The sequence below is a fragment of the Argopecten irradians genome, chromosome 3 (genome assembly GCF_041381155.1).
Source record: "Argopecten irradians isolate NY chromosome 3, Ai_NY, whole genome shotgun sequence".
In the NCBI taxonomy this organism is placed as follows: Eukaryota; Metazoa; Mollusca; class Bivalvia; order Pectinida; family Pectinidae; genus Argopecten; species Argopecten irradians.
The window spans coordinates 38862761-38880683 of NC_091136.1; the positions used below are offsets into that span (position 1 = coordinate 38862761).

General features: G+C 36.4%; 2 protein-coding genes across 6 annotated transcripts in view; one reads left to right on the plus strand and one right to left on the minus strand.

The window, feature by feature from the left end:
* Positions 1–221: 221 nt before the first annotated feature.
* On the minus strand, positions 222–1556 carry LOC138319667 (uncharacterized). The gene is made up of 3 exons (XM_069262814.1): positions 1545–1556; positions 657–788; positions 222–422 (listed from the first exon to the last, which is right to left on the minus strand). The coding sequence occupies exons 1-3, from the start codon at positions 1554–1556 to the stop codon at positions 222–224; spliced, it is 345 nt and encodes a 114-aa protein (XP_069118915.1).
* A 2350-nt stretch (positions 1557–3906) lies between these two features.
* Positions 3907–17923, plus strand: part of LOC138318517 (TOG array regulator of axonemal microtubules protein 1-like) — a 48162-nt gene continuing 34145 nt past the window's right edge. For all 5 annotated transcript variants that reach the window (XM_069260953.1, XM_069260957.1, XM_069260954.1 and 2 more), the window contains exons 1-3: positions 3907–6022; positions 17012–17168; positions 17379–17486. In XM_069260953.1, coding sequence (XP_069117054.1) covers positions 4130–6022; positions 17012–17168; positions 17379–17486 — 2158 coding nt within the window. In that variant the 5' untranslated portion in view covers positions 3907–4129. The remainder of the gene's footprint in view (positions 6023–17011; positions 17169–17378; positions 17487–17923) is intronic.

A 17923-nucleotide genomic window follows, 5' to 3' on the forward strand; every position in this document is an offset into this window, starting at 1 on the left:
CTTTTATAGTTATATCCCCCAATACTTCGATTACTTTGCCATTTGAGGAATTTTCCCATCGATATGTTTTCATAATAGTATTTTGGGGAGGCAAGATCACTCTCGGATTTTCGACTATTTTACAATCTAAAAAGTAACTTAGTACATGATCTGACAAGTAAGTTGGTGCTTCTACAACGAAATAGTTTACTGAGGACTAGTTAAAACCAAGGACGTACTCCCTAAATCCTTGTTAAAACATAATCAACAACACTACTGCCATTGTGTTTAATACAAGAGCAGTTACCCAATAAATCCCCTAAATATCTTCCATTCAATATCCGTAGCCTTGAAGAGATACACAAATCTATGAGTTGCCGCCCTTGAACGTTAATTACTTGATCTAGTGACTCGCGTTTGTTTGGTTTGTTTATTTTTACGTCCTCTTAACAGCCAGGGTCATGTAAGGACGTGCCAGGTTTGTTGGTGGAGGAAAGCCGGAGTACCCGGAGAAAAACCACCGACCAACGGTCAGTACCTGGCAACTGCCCCACATGGGATTCGAACCCGCTTCCCAGAGGTGGAGGGCTTGTGGTAATATGTCGGGACATCTTAACCACTCGGCCACCGCGGCTCATATCTCGATCAATAGTATAAAAAGTTAGTAGAGGCGAGACATGAGGTGAGACGTCATCATGTTTCTGAAAATCAGTCAAGTTCCCAGTTCTAGCGTTAAAATCCCCTGCCAGTAAGATTTTACCATCCAAACTGAATTTAGATATTTCATTTTTAAGTTCGATAAAATCTGTCTGTTTAGGGTTATATTGGCAAAAAAATAGGGTCGGTAGGTCGGCATTTTTTTCAAATATTATTATTATTATTTAGTGTCTTTCACTCTAAAGGAAAGGCCGGAATCGGAGTCTGAGATCAAAATCCCGACTTTCATTTTTTTCTTTTTTTTTTTCTTAGAAAAGTAGAAAAAAAATTAGGGTCGGCGATAAAAAATTGGGGTCAGTCGGGTAACCCTAAACAGACAAATAAACTGCACATAAATAGATATTCCATAAATTGTATGTCGTGAAACAATGGCAGATTGGGTTTTATACCAGTCAAAGACAAATAGTAAATTGATGCTGACTCTGTTGTACATGATAAAGGAACCAACCGAAGTTGCTGCCCGCCTATTTTTCAACACGCTATTTGGTAGCTACTACCACAGGGACCTGGCACGAAAATTTTTAACCAACAGTATACATATTTATATATTATAGTATATATATATGTAAACTGTTGGTTAAACATTTTCGTGCCAGGTACCTGTTGGCTACCACGAGACCATGCGTTACATTTGCAGATTCGTACCAGTTGTATCGATACGAATCTTCTGTATCTCAAATGGAACGCGCCGTACTAGCAAGCGTTCCACTTGGATCCAAGATGGCGGACCCGAGACTTTTTCATCGGAATGTTTTCTTTGTGGAAAATAAATGGACAGAGAGTATATATATCCTATGTAATTACGCGAATAATTTATTTAATGTATGTCGAAACTATTTAGGTATTACTTTTTTATCCATTTTATTGTTAACAGAAAATAATTAGTTTTTATATTTAATGAAAAAAAAACCGCGTTCCATTAGGGGGTGCCGTATCAGTTTGGTACACGCAAATGGAACGCGCAGTCTCTCTTCAAGGAGATTAGTCGACTAATAATAGATAATAAACAGTCGACTGGTAGCGTTATTTGTAGTGAGAAGACACAGTAATGAAGAATCAATAACAAATTGTAGTTTAACCTTTTCAGTTTTTATCGATTTTGTGTTTTTCCGTTTGTTATTTTTAACGTCTCTTTAAACCGAAACACGTTGATGGTTTAAATATTTCTTGTTTAATTTGTTTTTTCATTCTATTTGATTCTATTGGATTTGAATTAAATCGTTACAAAAATAGCATTTAAAATATTTTTAATGGAAATTACAAATATAAAAAAATAATAAATGCAGAAAATAACAAACTTCAAGATGTTCAATAGTCAGAAACTGTTTTTTTTTTCCCTAGATGATACTGTGAAAAGATGTGGAAAAATTAAACAGTTTCGTTACAAATTAAGATTGGCCTCGAGTCATTCTTTGAATTTGAATACCTTTGTTGTTATATCAAACACACTTTCGTTAAGATTATCATCTTAATGATAATTAAATATAACAATGATAATTAATTGAGTCAATTGTGGCATGCATTTATGTCAAGTCGTTCTGAATGGTCTCAAGAATCGTCAATTAGGATAATTACCAATGGAGCTGGACACCGACTGGTCAAATTACTAGTCCTTTAAAGGTGACCAGTGAGTGCGATACATAGGAGCAAGTAGTGACCTGTTAGCTTGGTCCCATTCCCGGACGAGTCGCCGATACCCTTTTGGAGTGCTTGGGAGAGTATTTTATACTTTATATCTTTATTACAGGTGCGCGCGGGCGAACTTGTCATGTTCGTGTCAATAAATACCTTGAGCTGTCTGGTCATCAACCATGATGAGCTTCATGTAGTTCGAAACTAGAACAAAACTTCATAGATGTTTGATTTTAGTGTATAAACATAAACCCATTCTAAAACAAAGCGACCAATAAAATAATAAGCAATAACTCGTTGTGATTTCAAAAGTCACACGCAATATTATGATCGTCAAAATATAACATCACATGAACCACACCGTCAAAAGAAATATGTTATGATTGTTTAGTACATTGTATTTTTAAAAAGCAAAATAAGTGTGCTGTTTATCTTATTCAAATTAAAACATCTTAATCTTCTATTATATGCAACCATGAGGCCAAACAAATAAACAGGGGACAAAAAGTTTTGATATATATTAAAGATGCTCCATCGCCGACAGAGCATAAATTATATTCATCATTTGAACAACAATTGGTGTTTAATCTAATTAACACAAAAAAATTATATAAAATAGTTTTTTTTTGCCTTTGGTGCATGCGCAATCATTACTTCATTCCATATAGGGTATAGTGCTATTGATTTTTTTTTTCGGGATGCAATTAATTATTTTTCATATTTTCAACTTTAAGTAAAATTAGAATCTCAGACTGTTTAATGGTGATAATGGTGTAAAGTCAGTAACTTTTGTAACTGAAGAAAAATACTAAATCGTCTGCTCCTGTTTTTAATTGTGAAAAAATACCATTTGTCAGCGGTGGAGTATCTTTAATATAAACTTCATTTCATTTATTCATATGCTAATAAACATGTACATGTATTAGCAGAAACATTATATATATGTATACAGTATATAATTAAGTTTCTGGTATTTGTATACAACTTGGGAATTCAAACAAGAGTTGGATTCGTAAACAATTACATTGTATATATAAGGTTAAGTCTTACAAATATATATATTGTCCAAACAGATGTATTCCTAGATGTTAAACCTAGTAATTACAATATAAAGATCTACAATAATTATGTATTCATTTAAATTCATTCATCACTGAGTTAAAACCGTGATCTTTTTAAAGAATTATTTAGAAGGTTTTTTCTAAATCATAATTTAAGGAGAAGTTCCTTAATTAAAATTGATTTTCTTTAACTAAAGTAATGTTTTCCTTTGTGGGTTTATCTAAGTATAAAAGTTAAGAAGATTCTAGGACACAGCTGTGTACAATACACACTGGTTCGTTTCGTTTTATTATAATGTCCGTGGTTTGTTAGATCCGTAATTCTTTTTAGAATTATGCCCTTTCTTATTGAATGAATGTAGAAACTTATTCGTCATATCAAAAGACACTAAGAATATTAAGTGTAAGCGGAAATTCTTGAGAAATACGCAGGGACAATTAAATCAATTGTTTTCGTTCCACACTATTAAAACTATGGACACGGTACAACATACGGGTGTCTCGAATAGAAGTCATGTGACCACCATAGTTTGTGTTGTTGTGGTGAAGTTCGCCATCTTTGACAGCTCTTCAATGGCCGAACAGTAATGTGATATTTGTGGATGCATGTGAGCTTTAAGCCATGTCGTGAACAATGAAATGTATGCCATGCAGACGGAGCGTTACAACACCTTGAGGTTTGACTGGGATAGGATCCGGGTCATATTTTTTATTCAATTTTATTCCTGTCCTTAGATTAGATGGCTGGTAAAGTAGCCCATGTAGCCAAGTTTCCAGTCCATGAATTCAATGCATCGTACCTAGATACAAATACGCCGGGGCTGTGGAATATGGAACAAAATGAGGTTCTCGATCAGCTAAGTGATGAGAGCTTCAATAGACGCGTTGAAATTTTGGAACAGTTGTTGATTACCGTGAGAAGAAATGGAGGACGTTTACCATACACTGACCCTTTGGCCATTTTCAACGGCCTATCCCTGGCCCTCGCGGACTCGAATTGGGACGTTAGACTTAAATGTATACAACTCATTAATGAAGTCATTCCACAATTCGGAGATGACTTGGACAGTTGCATGTCACGCATACTGGGAAAACTTATACCAAACATTGGAGAGAGTAAAATAACTGTTAGACGAGCTGTGATCCAGACTCTTCATGTCTACATGAAGCATACCAACAAAGTGCAAGGACTTCTTAAAGCAATTGTTCAACATGGGTTAGAAAATACAGACCCAAGGGTTATTAAAGAGACTGTTGTGGCACTACCCATGCTGTTCACACCAGACTTTAAACGGGAAAACTTCTTTGAAATTACCCAATCTCTGGCAAAAAAGCTGCTTGACAATTCATCTGTTGGAGATAACCTCAGGGATTGTGCATTAATGACCATGGACAAGATAAAGAATCTGGTTGGTGAGAAAGAGTTTGCTAATTACATACACAAACTGTCCGCACCTTTGAAACGATACTATTGCCAGTTGACAGGAATGGATCTTGAACCTGATCAAATTGTATCCCAAGCCCCTACTCCTAGAAATTCCAAACAGCATGCATTTTCAAAACCTTCAAAACAGGACAATGGAAATCAAGTGAACACAGGACGACAACCAGTTGTTGAAACCTATGAGTTTGGCATCATTCCTAGTCATGTTATGAAATTGATTAACGATCAAGAAAATTTCAAGCTCAGAGCACAAGGTGTTGAAGAACTGAAGTCGATAGTAAGGGAATTGCAAAGTAGTGATGTGACAGGAAACCTTCATCCACACATGATGCCTTTCATTAGCTTTTTAAATAATCTGATGGACGATTCAAATTTCAAAATAACAACTGTTACCTTAGAAATACTTAATTCATTGGTGGAAAAATTGGGTACAAATGTTAAACAGTTTCTGCGACCCCTCTCAAACATATTAGCTAAACGTATGGGGGATAACAAAATAGTTGTACGTCAGGCTGTTATGAGAGTTGCAACCAAAATGATGCAAAGTTATCAAGCAAAACCAGTACTGGGCATCTTATGTGAAAATTTGCAACACAGAAACTCAAGAATTAGACAAGAAACATTAAATATTGTCATTGCGGCTCTCTTAACTTTTCCAAGCTATGATTTTGACTTGCCTAAAATTTGTCAAGTTGTGGCCCCTGTACTAACAGACAGTAAGCGACAGGTTCGTCAGGCTGCACTTGAATGTTTAGCTGTGATTGCGCAAGCAATGGGACTTGGAAAGCTACAACCCCTTGTGCATGCTGTGGATGGTGTAGAACTTAGTTCTGAGGGGGAGGGGGTAATGACTGCTGTTCAGGCAAGACTTGCAAGACGTCAGCTTCCAAAACTGAATTCTGATGGCCTTGTTGAGTATGCTACCCCCATTCCCTCTTCAGCCTCCTCCCGAACACCTGTTCAATCTCTTGGTGCTGATCTAGATTGGATAATGTCTGTAGGTAGTACTGGGTCTGCCCGCCAGATATCAAGATCTGATACAATGGAGGTGGAGTCTGTGACATCTTCATCTGCACGCTCGACTCCAGCCGTTATAGAGGTGGCGACACCGGCAACCAGCCGGCGATTCATGAGTGCTGGTAGAGGGAGAAACAAATTGCCATGGGAAGAAGATGAAGGGCACAGACAGGTAATAAATATTATGGTCCATCCATTGGACGTATGAAAAATTATGTTTACAGCATGCATATTTTGAAATAATGAAGCATTTAACTGAATCCAGATAAGTCTCCACATGGTAAGTTGGCCCTTGGATTCACTTTGGCTTGGTGTCAGAACAACTTGACAGGGTTTGGTTATTGATATATATTTACTGGCTAAAGGAAGCTTTGGTGAGATGACTTTATGAAGTAGGTAGTTTTCAAGTTTTCAGTCCACAAAGAAACTGTTCAAACACAACACAAACATAACCAACCATAAAGTTTCCCGAAACACATGCACTCACTATCTGCTTAGACATAAACATGTAGCATACTTTACTTCGGGAGGTAAAGTGGTTAAGATGTCCTGACACTACTGCAACCCCGCCTCACCTGGGCAGTGATGAGATTGTATGCCATGTGCCAGGATGAGATTCTGGCCGAGCGGCCAATGTTTTTTTCCCAGTTACTCTGATCATGATTTTCCTGCAGTTTGTAGTATATATATGATTGTGTCACCTCCATGACCCTGGATGTTCAACTAAACATGCATGAATTCTTTTTATAATGAAATTACCTTATCTTGAAGTTAAGCAAAATTGGTCATCTGCTAATTAATGTAGACTCTATGGTTATTTGACTATTAAAAGATGTATAATTACTGTAAACATTAGGTTCATTATCTAGAAACAAAATTGATAATTTTAAGAAAAGCTTAACACAGCAAGGTAAAAAAAATCAGATTCAATGAGAATAAGGATATGTATTGATAACCTATAGCCAACGTATTTCGTCCGTCGTCTGCTGTGCATAAACTTATCACATTTTAGTAAGTATCTTGCCTAAAATAATCCTGACCAAGTGTGGTGATTTTTCAATTCAAGATTCCCACTAGTAGTGAAACAAATTATATAATCTTGTTTCGATTGTAACAGGAGAGGAGAAAATGTAGTGGCCAGACCAGGATTTGAACCCAGGACCTCCAAACACTAGCCGAATGCTCTACTGATTGAGTAACCTGGTCACTGATGATAGAACAAGTCCAATTACACTACATTCCTCACTTTTTTTTCTAAGCCTTCACCCCCAAAGATACATGTATGCATATCTATGCAATGCTTAACATACTCCCAATGCTTGAAATGGGTTGGCAAGATCACCAATTTTGTCACAGGAGAGGTAGCAGCGACCAGACCGATTTTTGAACCTGTGACTTCGAATGTTCAACCGACTGAACTACCTGGTCACTGATGATTGAACCAGTCCAATTTCACTACACGATGAACCATGAATCATTGACATCTATTCGAGTTTTGATTCTTGGATTTGGTTTTGATTGGTGTCTGTAAATTTAGAATGACTTTAATTGTATTTCCATTATCTCATGATCTGTGTACTTAACCAATCATTCGTCTATCAACTTTTCCGTTAAACTTCTTCTAGTCATGAATGACAGCATGAATTTTGATTATCAGGTAAAAAGTACTTGGTATTTAAAGGGAATCATTTTATATTTACAAAGTATTAAAATGTGGCCCTAAGAGGCTGGAATGGTGGGGTCAATAAAAATGAAATTGCATTTTCTGTCTAGGCAACAAGGGGCTGAAATGGTTGATGTCCATGTTTGGTGATCATCTTCCATTACAAATGGCCTGTGGAATTCTCTTTAGTGTGAACAAAGTGTCATATTGCTGATCATTTAAGGATGTTTTCTTCTGTGGTTTCAGTCCCGTTGAAGTCTCGTTTCGACATAGATCAAAAACGTTATGAGATTTTAAAATACGATTTATCAATATCTGTAGCATGTGGTCTGTAGCAAATTTTGTCAAAAAATTACATTTCTATTTTGAGCAGTTTTTTTTACACAGCGTTTTAAGAAATGGCCCATTTGGCGGCCATTTTGAAATTGTGTCTTTTTTGGCTTTGAGTAGAGCTGTCGTTTTCCCATTTTTTACTTAAATTGTTTTTAGCTCACCTGGTCCAAAGGACCGAGGTGAGTTTATGGGATACGGCAGCGTCCGGCGTCCGTCGTCCGGCGTCCGTCGTCCGGCGTCCGTCAACAATCAACTTCTTCTCCATAACCGCTGGTCGGATTTCAATAAAATTTGACTGGTAGCATCCTTATGGGCTACTTACTGAAAATTGTACAAATGATGGGGCTGACCCCCTGGGGGCCTGAGGGGCGGGGCCAAAAGAGGTCAATTTGGCTATTTCCATATAAACGACTTCTTCTCTGAAACCAAGCATGGGATAGCACCCATAATGCAATGGTAGCATCCTGATAGGGTGGGGATTCAAAATTGTACAAATGATGGGGCTGACCCCCCGGGGGCCTGAGGGGCGGGGTCAAATGGGGTCAATTTGGCTATTTCCATATAAATGACTTCTTCTCTGAAACTAAGCATCAGATAGCACTCATAATGCCATTGTAGTATCGTTATAGGGTGGGGATTCAAAATTGTACAAATGATGGGGCTGACTCCCGAGGGGGCTGAGGGGCGGGGTCAAAAGGGGTCAATTTGGCTATTTCCATATAAACGACTTCTCTGAAACCAAGCATGGGATAGCACCCATAATGCAATGATATCATCCTTATAGGGTGGGGATTCAAAATTGTACAAATAATGGGGCTGACCCCCCGGGGGCCTGAGGGGCGGGGTCAAAAGGGGCCAATTTGGCTATTTCCATATAAACGACTTCTTCTCTGAAACTAAGTATGGTATAGCACCCATTATGCAATGGTAGCATCCTTATAGGGTGGGGATTCAAAATTGTGCAAATGATAGGGCTGACCCCCCGGGGGCCTGAGGGGCGGGGTCAAAAGGGGTCAATTTGGCTATTTCCATATAAATGACTTCTTCTCTGCAACTAAGCATGGTATAGCACCCATTATGCAATGGTAGCATCCTTATAGTGTGGGGATTCAAAATTGTGCAAATGATAGGGCTGACCCCCGGGGGGCCTGAGGGGCGGGGTCAAAAGGGGTCAATTTGGCTATTTCCATATAAATGACCTCTTCTCTGCAACTTAGCATGGTATAGCACTTATAATGCAATGGTAGCATCCTTGCATTGTAGGCTGGGGATTCAAAATTGTGCAAATGATAGGGCTGACCCCCGGGGGCTGGGGGGCGGGGTCAAAAGTGGTCAATTTCCATATAAATGACTTTTTCTCTGCAACTTAACATGGGATTGCACTCATAATGCAATAGTTACATCCTTATAGGGTTTGGATTCAAAATTTTGCAAATGATGGGGCTGACCCCCCCGGGAGCCTGAAGGGTGGGGTCAAAGGGGGTCAATTTAGCTATTTCCATATAAACGACTTCTTCTCTGCAACTAAGAATGGAAGAGCACTTATAATGCAATGGTAGCATCCTTATAGGGTTGGGATTTGAAATTGTACAAATGATAGGGCTGACCCCCAGGGCCTTAAACGGCAATAGATGCGAGGTCAAAAAGGTCAATTAGACTACTATTTTCAAATAAATTACTTTGTCTCTGAACCTATGTATTGGATAGCATATTTGTATGGTATCAATAGCATCACTGTATGGTTGTGATTCAAAATTAAACTTTGGGAGTCAATTTTGCTTATTTTTCTAATTGTCAGATCCTTGTGATAATTACTAACAAAAAACCAGGTGAGCGATACAGGCCCTCTGGGCCTCTTGTTACTTAAATCATCACTGCAGAAGGTGGGCCTAAGGTAGGGTAATATTTAGAAGCACGTTAACACATCTTGTAACAAATGACAAGTTATCAAGTAAGCTAGTCATTACACTTTCATCCAAATGTAGCTATAACCTGTCTTGTAGATTCCGAGAGCTTTCTTTTATTAGTTATCTTCACGAAGATTTTCAGCTGTATCGTAAAATATTGAACATTAATGTGTGAAATGATACACTTTTGTCACTTTATTTCTACATTTAATGGTGATTTGTATTGAAAATAACAAATATTTAAATGGGGCAAAAAAGTAAGCTCACGGACCCCCCGTTTTTCTGCCTGATTTAGAAAGAACAACCCTTTCCCTATTGATATGCAAACTATTGACAAAAGTTTAATACCAGAACTTTTTCTATAAAGGGTTAAATTTGACAAAAATGGCTGAAAATTGTGCATTTTGGAGCTCAAAATTAAGGGGTAGGGGTAGCATATGTTGTTATTTTCAGAAAAAATATTACTCCTATTAATCATAACTGGTATATTTTAAATGAAGACTACTTGAAAATAAATTCTACAAACATCCATACACATCAAACATCTCATTTGGGAATTATGGCTTTAAATTCTAGTGTATGTGGTCAAAACGGCTAAATATTGAAAAAATTTTAGAGTCTGTGGCAATTCAATCAAATAAAATAATTTTCATGTTCAAATTATATTATTATGTTTATTAAATTAAAACAAAGTAGAAATGGATAGGAAAACATGGAAATTGAAATGTATTGTTTATTTCCGTGTGAATGATGGCCGAGACTGTATACAAAACCTGATCAGAGGCAGATATGTACAGATGTGTTGTAGCACAGTCCTTATCAAAGACGTTTATATCCGTAGAATCGGAAATAAGGTGATAGGTTCTGTGACACAGTGTTGGCAATTGTATGAATTACGTCCAGTTGAATAACAAATGTGCCTGTAATAACTAATACTTGTTAAATCGTGTACCAGAGATGAGTACGTAATTCTGAATTAGTCTACGGAATGGGTCAGAGCATTTCTGTGTTCTATAATCAATCAATTATACAAAGCAAATGGCCCTAGACTGCTGATATACATTCAACCGGAGCTAGTGGGCTTTAAATATGTACTTTTGTACAACTGTTCAGGTTAAACAATACAATATATATAGCGCTCGTCACAATGAGCCTAAGCAGACAAATCTAGGAGAAAAGACACTCAGTAAGATTGTATTTGACCTCCTATATCTCGGATAGTTGGAACTAGCTACTTTTCACTATTCAAGCATTTTCTCCCACCTAACTTGTATACATGTATGTAGCTATCTAGAGAATCATTAATTGCAGGATACTTCCTAATCATTAAATGATTAAAAAGCTACATAGTTGACAGGTTACTAATTATAAGAATTGTCATAAACTCATCAAAATCAATTGAAATTTATTGCATTAGAGATTATAAAATCTAATTCTTAAACATACCAAAATGATCTACATGCCAAACTCTTGTAAGTGGAATAAGTTGGCTTGCAGCTGGGTTAACTTTATACTGGACTATATATATAATGAACCATTGGCATGAACGTTGAATTAATAAATCCATCCCTTAAATTTCTATTTTGTAAATGTATCATTTTAGTGAATTAACTCCCTTTCAAATAAAAGCATCAAGTAGATAATTTTTGAATGATATTTAGGAGGAGTGGGTTGGTGTGGTTTTTACATAAAGTTAGATACGTATACAGTCTCTGTCTCTTAGTTGACGGAGCATACTTCTTTGGCTCAGTCAGTAGGGGTGTAGATTTCCAGACCGGAGACCTGGGTTCGATTCCTGGTCGGGGCACTTGACAGGAATCATGTGTATTTTCCCTGTTCTTCTATAGATATATAATGGCCACATGTGTGCTGATAAGGATAACTATGAGAGACCAGTCTCTTAGCTTTACCTCAAGGAAGGTATTCAAATATTTGCCCAACCTTAAGCTATTCATTTTGTTTTAAGTAGGATTAGCAAGCATATGACAACAGCTTGATCAACAGTCTGGGGTGAGGTTATACAAAATACATGTAATGCTGTCCTCAGATTTGAATTGACTTGGGCCATTGAAAGTAAATTTGAATATCGCCCAAATAGTTAATAAATAAATTATTTACTCTCTCTCAGTTAGAACTTGGCCTGGTTCCTATGGTTTAATTTATTCAGCGATTTACATTTATGATATGTACTGAGAAAATATTCACTTTTGAAAATGTATAGAGATCTGTATGATGTTGTTGGCATGGAAGCCTGCTGGGAAATGTGCATATTGATACCTCGAGATACATGTATGCACAGGTTATGTTTGCTCTCAATAAATAGACCTCAATTATGGTTAATGCTTTCATGGTAGGTCTCCTGTATTATATGCATCTAAAAGGTGACAGGGATTTGAGAAGCTTAGTATGAAAATCAAATATGGTTGAATAAACTTGCCGTACAGAACTGGCTTTAGAGAGTGTACATTGGTTTTCTATGTGCTATACACCATTCTATTCACCTGGAGAAATGTGATAGGGTGTGTGTCTCGATCTTACTTTTTCCAATCAAAGACGACTGACGTATATTATACATGTATTCATTCCAATGTGATCAGGGGTCTGTAAAGTTCCTGCGGACAGGCCGGTAACTTGTTAGTTGTCAGCGATTAGCAAGGGAAGACGGGAGAAAGGAAACTTCCGACAAAGCTTTTCATAGCAGAGTAAATATATTAAGGAGTTACATTGGAGTTTGGAGTAATTGTGTGATCAAGATGACTGTGTACATTTGATTTAAATGCATTAGCGCTGCAGACATTGTTTACACACAAACGGGATAACAAACATGGGCTTCCTCGACACCTGGTCCGTGCTTGGTGTAGGGAATTTGTGTGTGTCTGTTGTCATCACAAATCGGCCCGTAAGTACCAAAACATTTATGTGTTGATAACATAGACTCATCTAAGCACTCCTTATGTCAGCCAACTTTTTAGATTGTCTTCGTATTGACAAGATCAAGTATATATGCTCACATTTATGCTGTTTGCAAATGGCGTATTGAACATATTGGGATTAAGTCATTTATGTTAAGTTGTTTTGAAACAACTTAACTAACCTGTGCATACCTTTATCAATTATTTCTAAGATTGCCGTTCACCTTTTGCAATGATTTTCAAATATAAGACTACAATTCTAATAAACAAGTAGAGCGAGTGCGTCATTGATAGCACAAATCCTATCAACAATAAACAGTCAAACTTCGATGTATCGAAGTTCAAGGGACCATCAGAAAAACTTTGAATCATCGAGACTTTGAATTATTCGTGGTTGAAATTATACTGATGTGCTTTTTTTTACCATAACCAACTGTGGTAGTTGTGTACATGTCGTCTCCGTTCCGTAAGCTTTATAATCATTGTATTTACCACAAACAAAACAAAATAAAAACAAAGTATGCAATTAATCACATGTATTGCTATCGTTAGCAATACATATGTATATTATAAACAAGACTTATGTGTACTAGGCTAAACCCATGTACATGTGTTCGTTTGGTGACTATATTTAAGCGAGAGTTGATATTACGGAATGAATATAAAAACGAAAACACGTTGTAAAAATGAAACTGAAAAGGAGGAACCGAAAGCGCTACAACACCTACAAAATACTTCGATTTAGAATGATCGATTTGCTCCAGTATTTATGCCAAAGTTTTGCAATGTAACAGTTTTGAGTATGAGTTACTAATAATGTGGCTTGCTATTTACCATTCCGTAAATTCTACAAAACCGCTCCTAATGGCGGGGGCGACCATCAAAAACGACTAACTGTATCTTTGCCGTACTAATATTTTAATAACGCAGCTTGTAAAAACAAAGCACCGGGTATCGGCCTGGTAAGTGATATCAATTATCTTGATAATCCCTATTGTCTGGCGAAGGGCCGTCGCTAGACATCTAGGTGTGACAGCATGCCACGGGGTATCGGCGAACACCTGATCTGTACAGGTAAATTTTGATTCGAATCATCGAGTGTCAGTTGCCTATGATTCTATAACAAATGGTACATGAAAAAAATTCGACACATCGAGAACTTCGATTAATAAAACTTCGATTCATACATGGGTTAGTTATTGATGTTATATAGTGAAGCAATTCGGGACCAGACAAAAAGTTCGATACAGCGAGAAATTCGATTCATCGGAGTTCGAATCATCGAGGTTTGACTGTATATGCCGCCTTAAGATTTTAATTTTGCCTTTTACTAGTTTTAAAGGAATTGTTTCAAAGTGTCCTTCAGATATTTGTTAGTCTATTTTGTCTTTAGGCAGTACAGTGCAACTGTTCAATATTATGGGATAAAAGTTTTGTTAGGAACAAGAATTCATGTTGTAATTTATAATTTGATTGTCAGTTCATGATGATCACATATAGTTTTGGTGTTAACTAGTTACTAATAAAGGGAAAGATTTGTGTACATATGATACTGTTGTAGGTCACGTTTAGATCGCTTGCGACCATGCAGATATACCGGTAGCTTAATTGGTAGAGCATCCAACAAATGCAAGTGTTAGGAAATCTAGATCCCTGGTTAGAATCTACAACTGGCTGTGTATTTTCTTCACTCCTACATGTATATTTTATGCCGTGACCAAACCCTTTTTCTAGAATTGGGATACTATTACTGGAGTCTGGGCTCTATATATGTTGAGTATTCAAGAAGACTTAAAAGAATGGAATCAAAAGAATGTAATAGTTCAGAGTCTTGCCAATCGCTGATGATTAGTTGGTAGAGCATCAGACTCATTTTTGAGATTCTAGGTTTGTAAGGTCTAGCTGTCTTTGAATGTATGTAGTTAATGTCATGAAAAAGACTGAAAATTAGTACCAATTTTGATAATTGTCCTGCAACAAGTCTAGAGTATATACCTCCCTGAAAAATTATATATATGACAGTTTACAAATTTGTCACAATTTACTGGCATAGAAATCCAAATTTAGATACTGTACAAAGTTTAATCTATTTGATGAAACTACAACGAGAGGCTATGATTAAAGCCTTTTTGAATGACCACAGTCTCACTGGATTTTAATTTTCAAAAGTAGTCCAAAGATTGTACTGAATAATGAAGTTCAACCTTTTTGTCAGCTGTTTGCCCAATTAAGGGACCAGTCTGTTTATGATGTATATAGTAAAAAGGGTTTCTTGTGTGAGTACAAGTGAAATGTGGATGTACGTATATAGAGAGATGAATGTGTACAGGTTGCCAGCTATGAATATGGGATACTAAATATTGACTGTTCAGCTTAGAGATGAACCAACTCATTAACAATGTGAACGAGGGCCGTTTAATCCAGTCATTGTCGAACCGTGTCTACAGCTTTTAGGAGTATTAGTTGTTTGAGAAAGCACCTTGGCAAAATGGAAACACTTGTCCAGACATTTATTTCATTGTTTGATTAAGATCCCAGTTAGTGTACTTCAAATACATTAATGGATAATTCTTGAATGTAATATATTGGACCCAGTTAGTGCCCTCATCTCTACATTAAATATGATGTTAATAACTTTAAATTAAATACAGCTTTGTACTATAATTTTTTGAAAGGAAAGCTCCAATTTGGTTCTATTACTTATAAGTTCCCCCTTTGTTTCAAAAGTGCCCTGGACATTTAATGAGTTAAATGCGGTATGTTTGAAGAAGAAACAGATGTATGTAGACAATTTCAAATGCTCTTGATCATATCCATTTTTTTGTTTGTAGATTACATTTACACTTATACATACAAAAAAAAAATATACAGGTTGTAAAATCCAATGATTTAAAAGACCCCTATTTGTAAAATTATGTAGCTGTATTATTAGGTAGAGAAGAAGAAAATCTTGCAAGATTATTTCTGCTGAAAGTATATGTATTTGATGATCTCTGACAAAGGCACTTAGGTGTCCTTCATGCTGGCAAATAAAACATGGCGTAAAAAATTTCTGGTTTTAGTGGTAAACCTCTTCAACATCTGGTTTGTTGTCAATTTGTGGAAAATATAATATGAATTGAATATTTAAGGTTCACATGTGTTTGTTAATCAAATGAGAAGCTTCTTTGACAGAGTATTCAGAACTTCTGCCTCAGTACTACAACTAGCCCTCTCCCATAATCATTTGATTATACAAGTTTGAAGTCTAGCAGAGGCATTTGTTATAATATAGTTACAGTCTACATGCATATGTTCGGCAATACGAAGGTTGATTCTTTTTCTCCAATACTTTGATTTTCTTCCATGGCTCATGATCAATGACCATAAATGATGGCAGGTTAACACAACAAAATAAATCACATCCCCCAAAGTGGTAAAATGTACTGTTTACAATAAACAAACCATTGTGTCCTCCTCAACTGAACTATTTCACATAATCGGATTTGGACCATCCCATGGATCAAATGATAGGATTCAGTACACACTTACATCCTGGAGTTGTTTTTGAGAACCCGTTTGTGACAGTCTCAAATGTATAAATATTTATGTTTGATTTTTTTTTTTTTAATAAATTTTGAATAATTTATTGACCATATATCATACACATGAAATTTTCTATCCTTACTTAAAATCCTATTTGCCATATTTGTGGTTGCTATGGATTCTGATATCAGCACAGTACAACAGATATTGATTCTTGTACATATTGATGTACATGTATGAGTTAATTGTCATTGTATAGGTGAATAATTATAGTGTATGTCCTAAATACCACAAGGGAGGCATTGTAAATCAAGAAATCTAGATATGTCGCATTATCAATAACTTCCTAATCTTCTCATTTTGTTTCATAGAGGATATGACAACATTGCATCAGAGATCATGTTCTGGGGACCTTTATATTCCTGGTACTTCATCTGGCTACATCAACTAAAGTCGACATTTTGTTACAGCATAAGCTTATATGCATTTAGCTATGCTATTCTGTTTGTGGATGAAATGACTATGCACACAAAAATAATTCTGACAGCTAACTGTCCCCTGAAATTACAAATGAAAAAAAAAATCAAGTAGTTTTGAGGTTGTAAATGTATTGGTTAATTTGGTCACCAGAATGCAACCCCTAATGGAATATTGTCAAGATCCTCAATGAAATGATTTCACCCAAAGAGAGGTCATCTATAGTTTGATTTTGGTATTTTTTTGAACTGTTAACGTCTTGAATATGTAGAATGTAATTTTGTAGTAATGTATCTGATATCGCATATCATTACAAAAACAAAAAAATTCTTTTGATACTTCAGAATGATGGTCCACCAAAACCACGAAACACATCTTGGTCAGTAGATGATACGGGCGACAGCAGTGATAATCATGTACCGCCTCCGAAACGTGTACCAAAACGACGAATCACTGTGGTCGGACTGAACACAGCAGAGGAAACAGCCCAACAGGAAGCTAGTAAGTTCTAAATGAGTTTTATCAAAATAAAATAAAAAAACTTATATTTTGACAAGCTAATTACAGAAGTTTAATGTATTCTATGTTGGGTGTTTTGACTTTTGAATGACTTGGAAACAGATATGTTGTGTTCCATATTGAATAGCTGCATTTCTCTTTATTTTACCTACAAGTTGTTTTGTTATGATCATATCGGCTTCTTCATTACAGATTCCTATTCTCAAATACACCTGAATAAACTCAAGAAAAACCAGGGAAATCAAGGCAAATTTAATGCCAGCCCCAGTTCAGGGTATGACCAGTCTGATTTTGAGAGAGGTAAGTAATGTATATGTCTGCAAAAAATTGTTATAAATCCCATAATAAGGCTAGTTATTGTACTAATTCTGTTGTTTATTGATTGCCTTTTATTTTGCCTTGCCACAACGGAGATAATAACCTGAAGCTGTGGCTTGTTATTGTGATTCTGTCTCCTGGTAATGACTGCTGTTACTCTGACAGTATCCAAACTTACTCTGATTAATTATAGATCACATACCTACCAACATACCTACAGCCTTGTAGGGTAGATATAGCTAGTCTATAGATACGTGTTCTGGTTCCAGTGGCTGATCCTGCTATGTATGGCTACTTGCACTGTATCAGAAATAGTCTGTTGGTTGCCATATGAACCATACAAGTAGGGGGATAATTAGTGTTTCTCTAATCAAAGAGACACAGTAGCAATGTTGGTCCTATAAACCTATTTATTGGGG

Coding starts and splice junctions, on each gene's coding strand:
- LOC138319667 (XM_069262814.1), bottom strand. Junction 423..656: donor ATGATGACGTCTCACCTCAT/GTCTCGCCTCTA, acceptor GGCTGTTAAGAG/GACGTAAAAATAAACAAACC.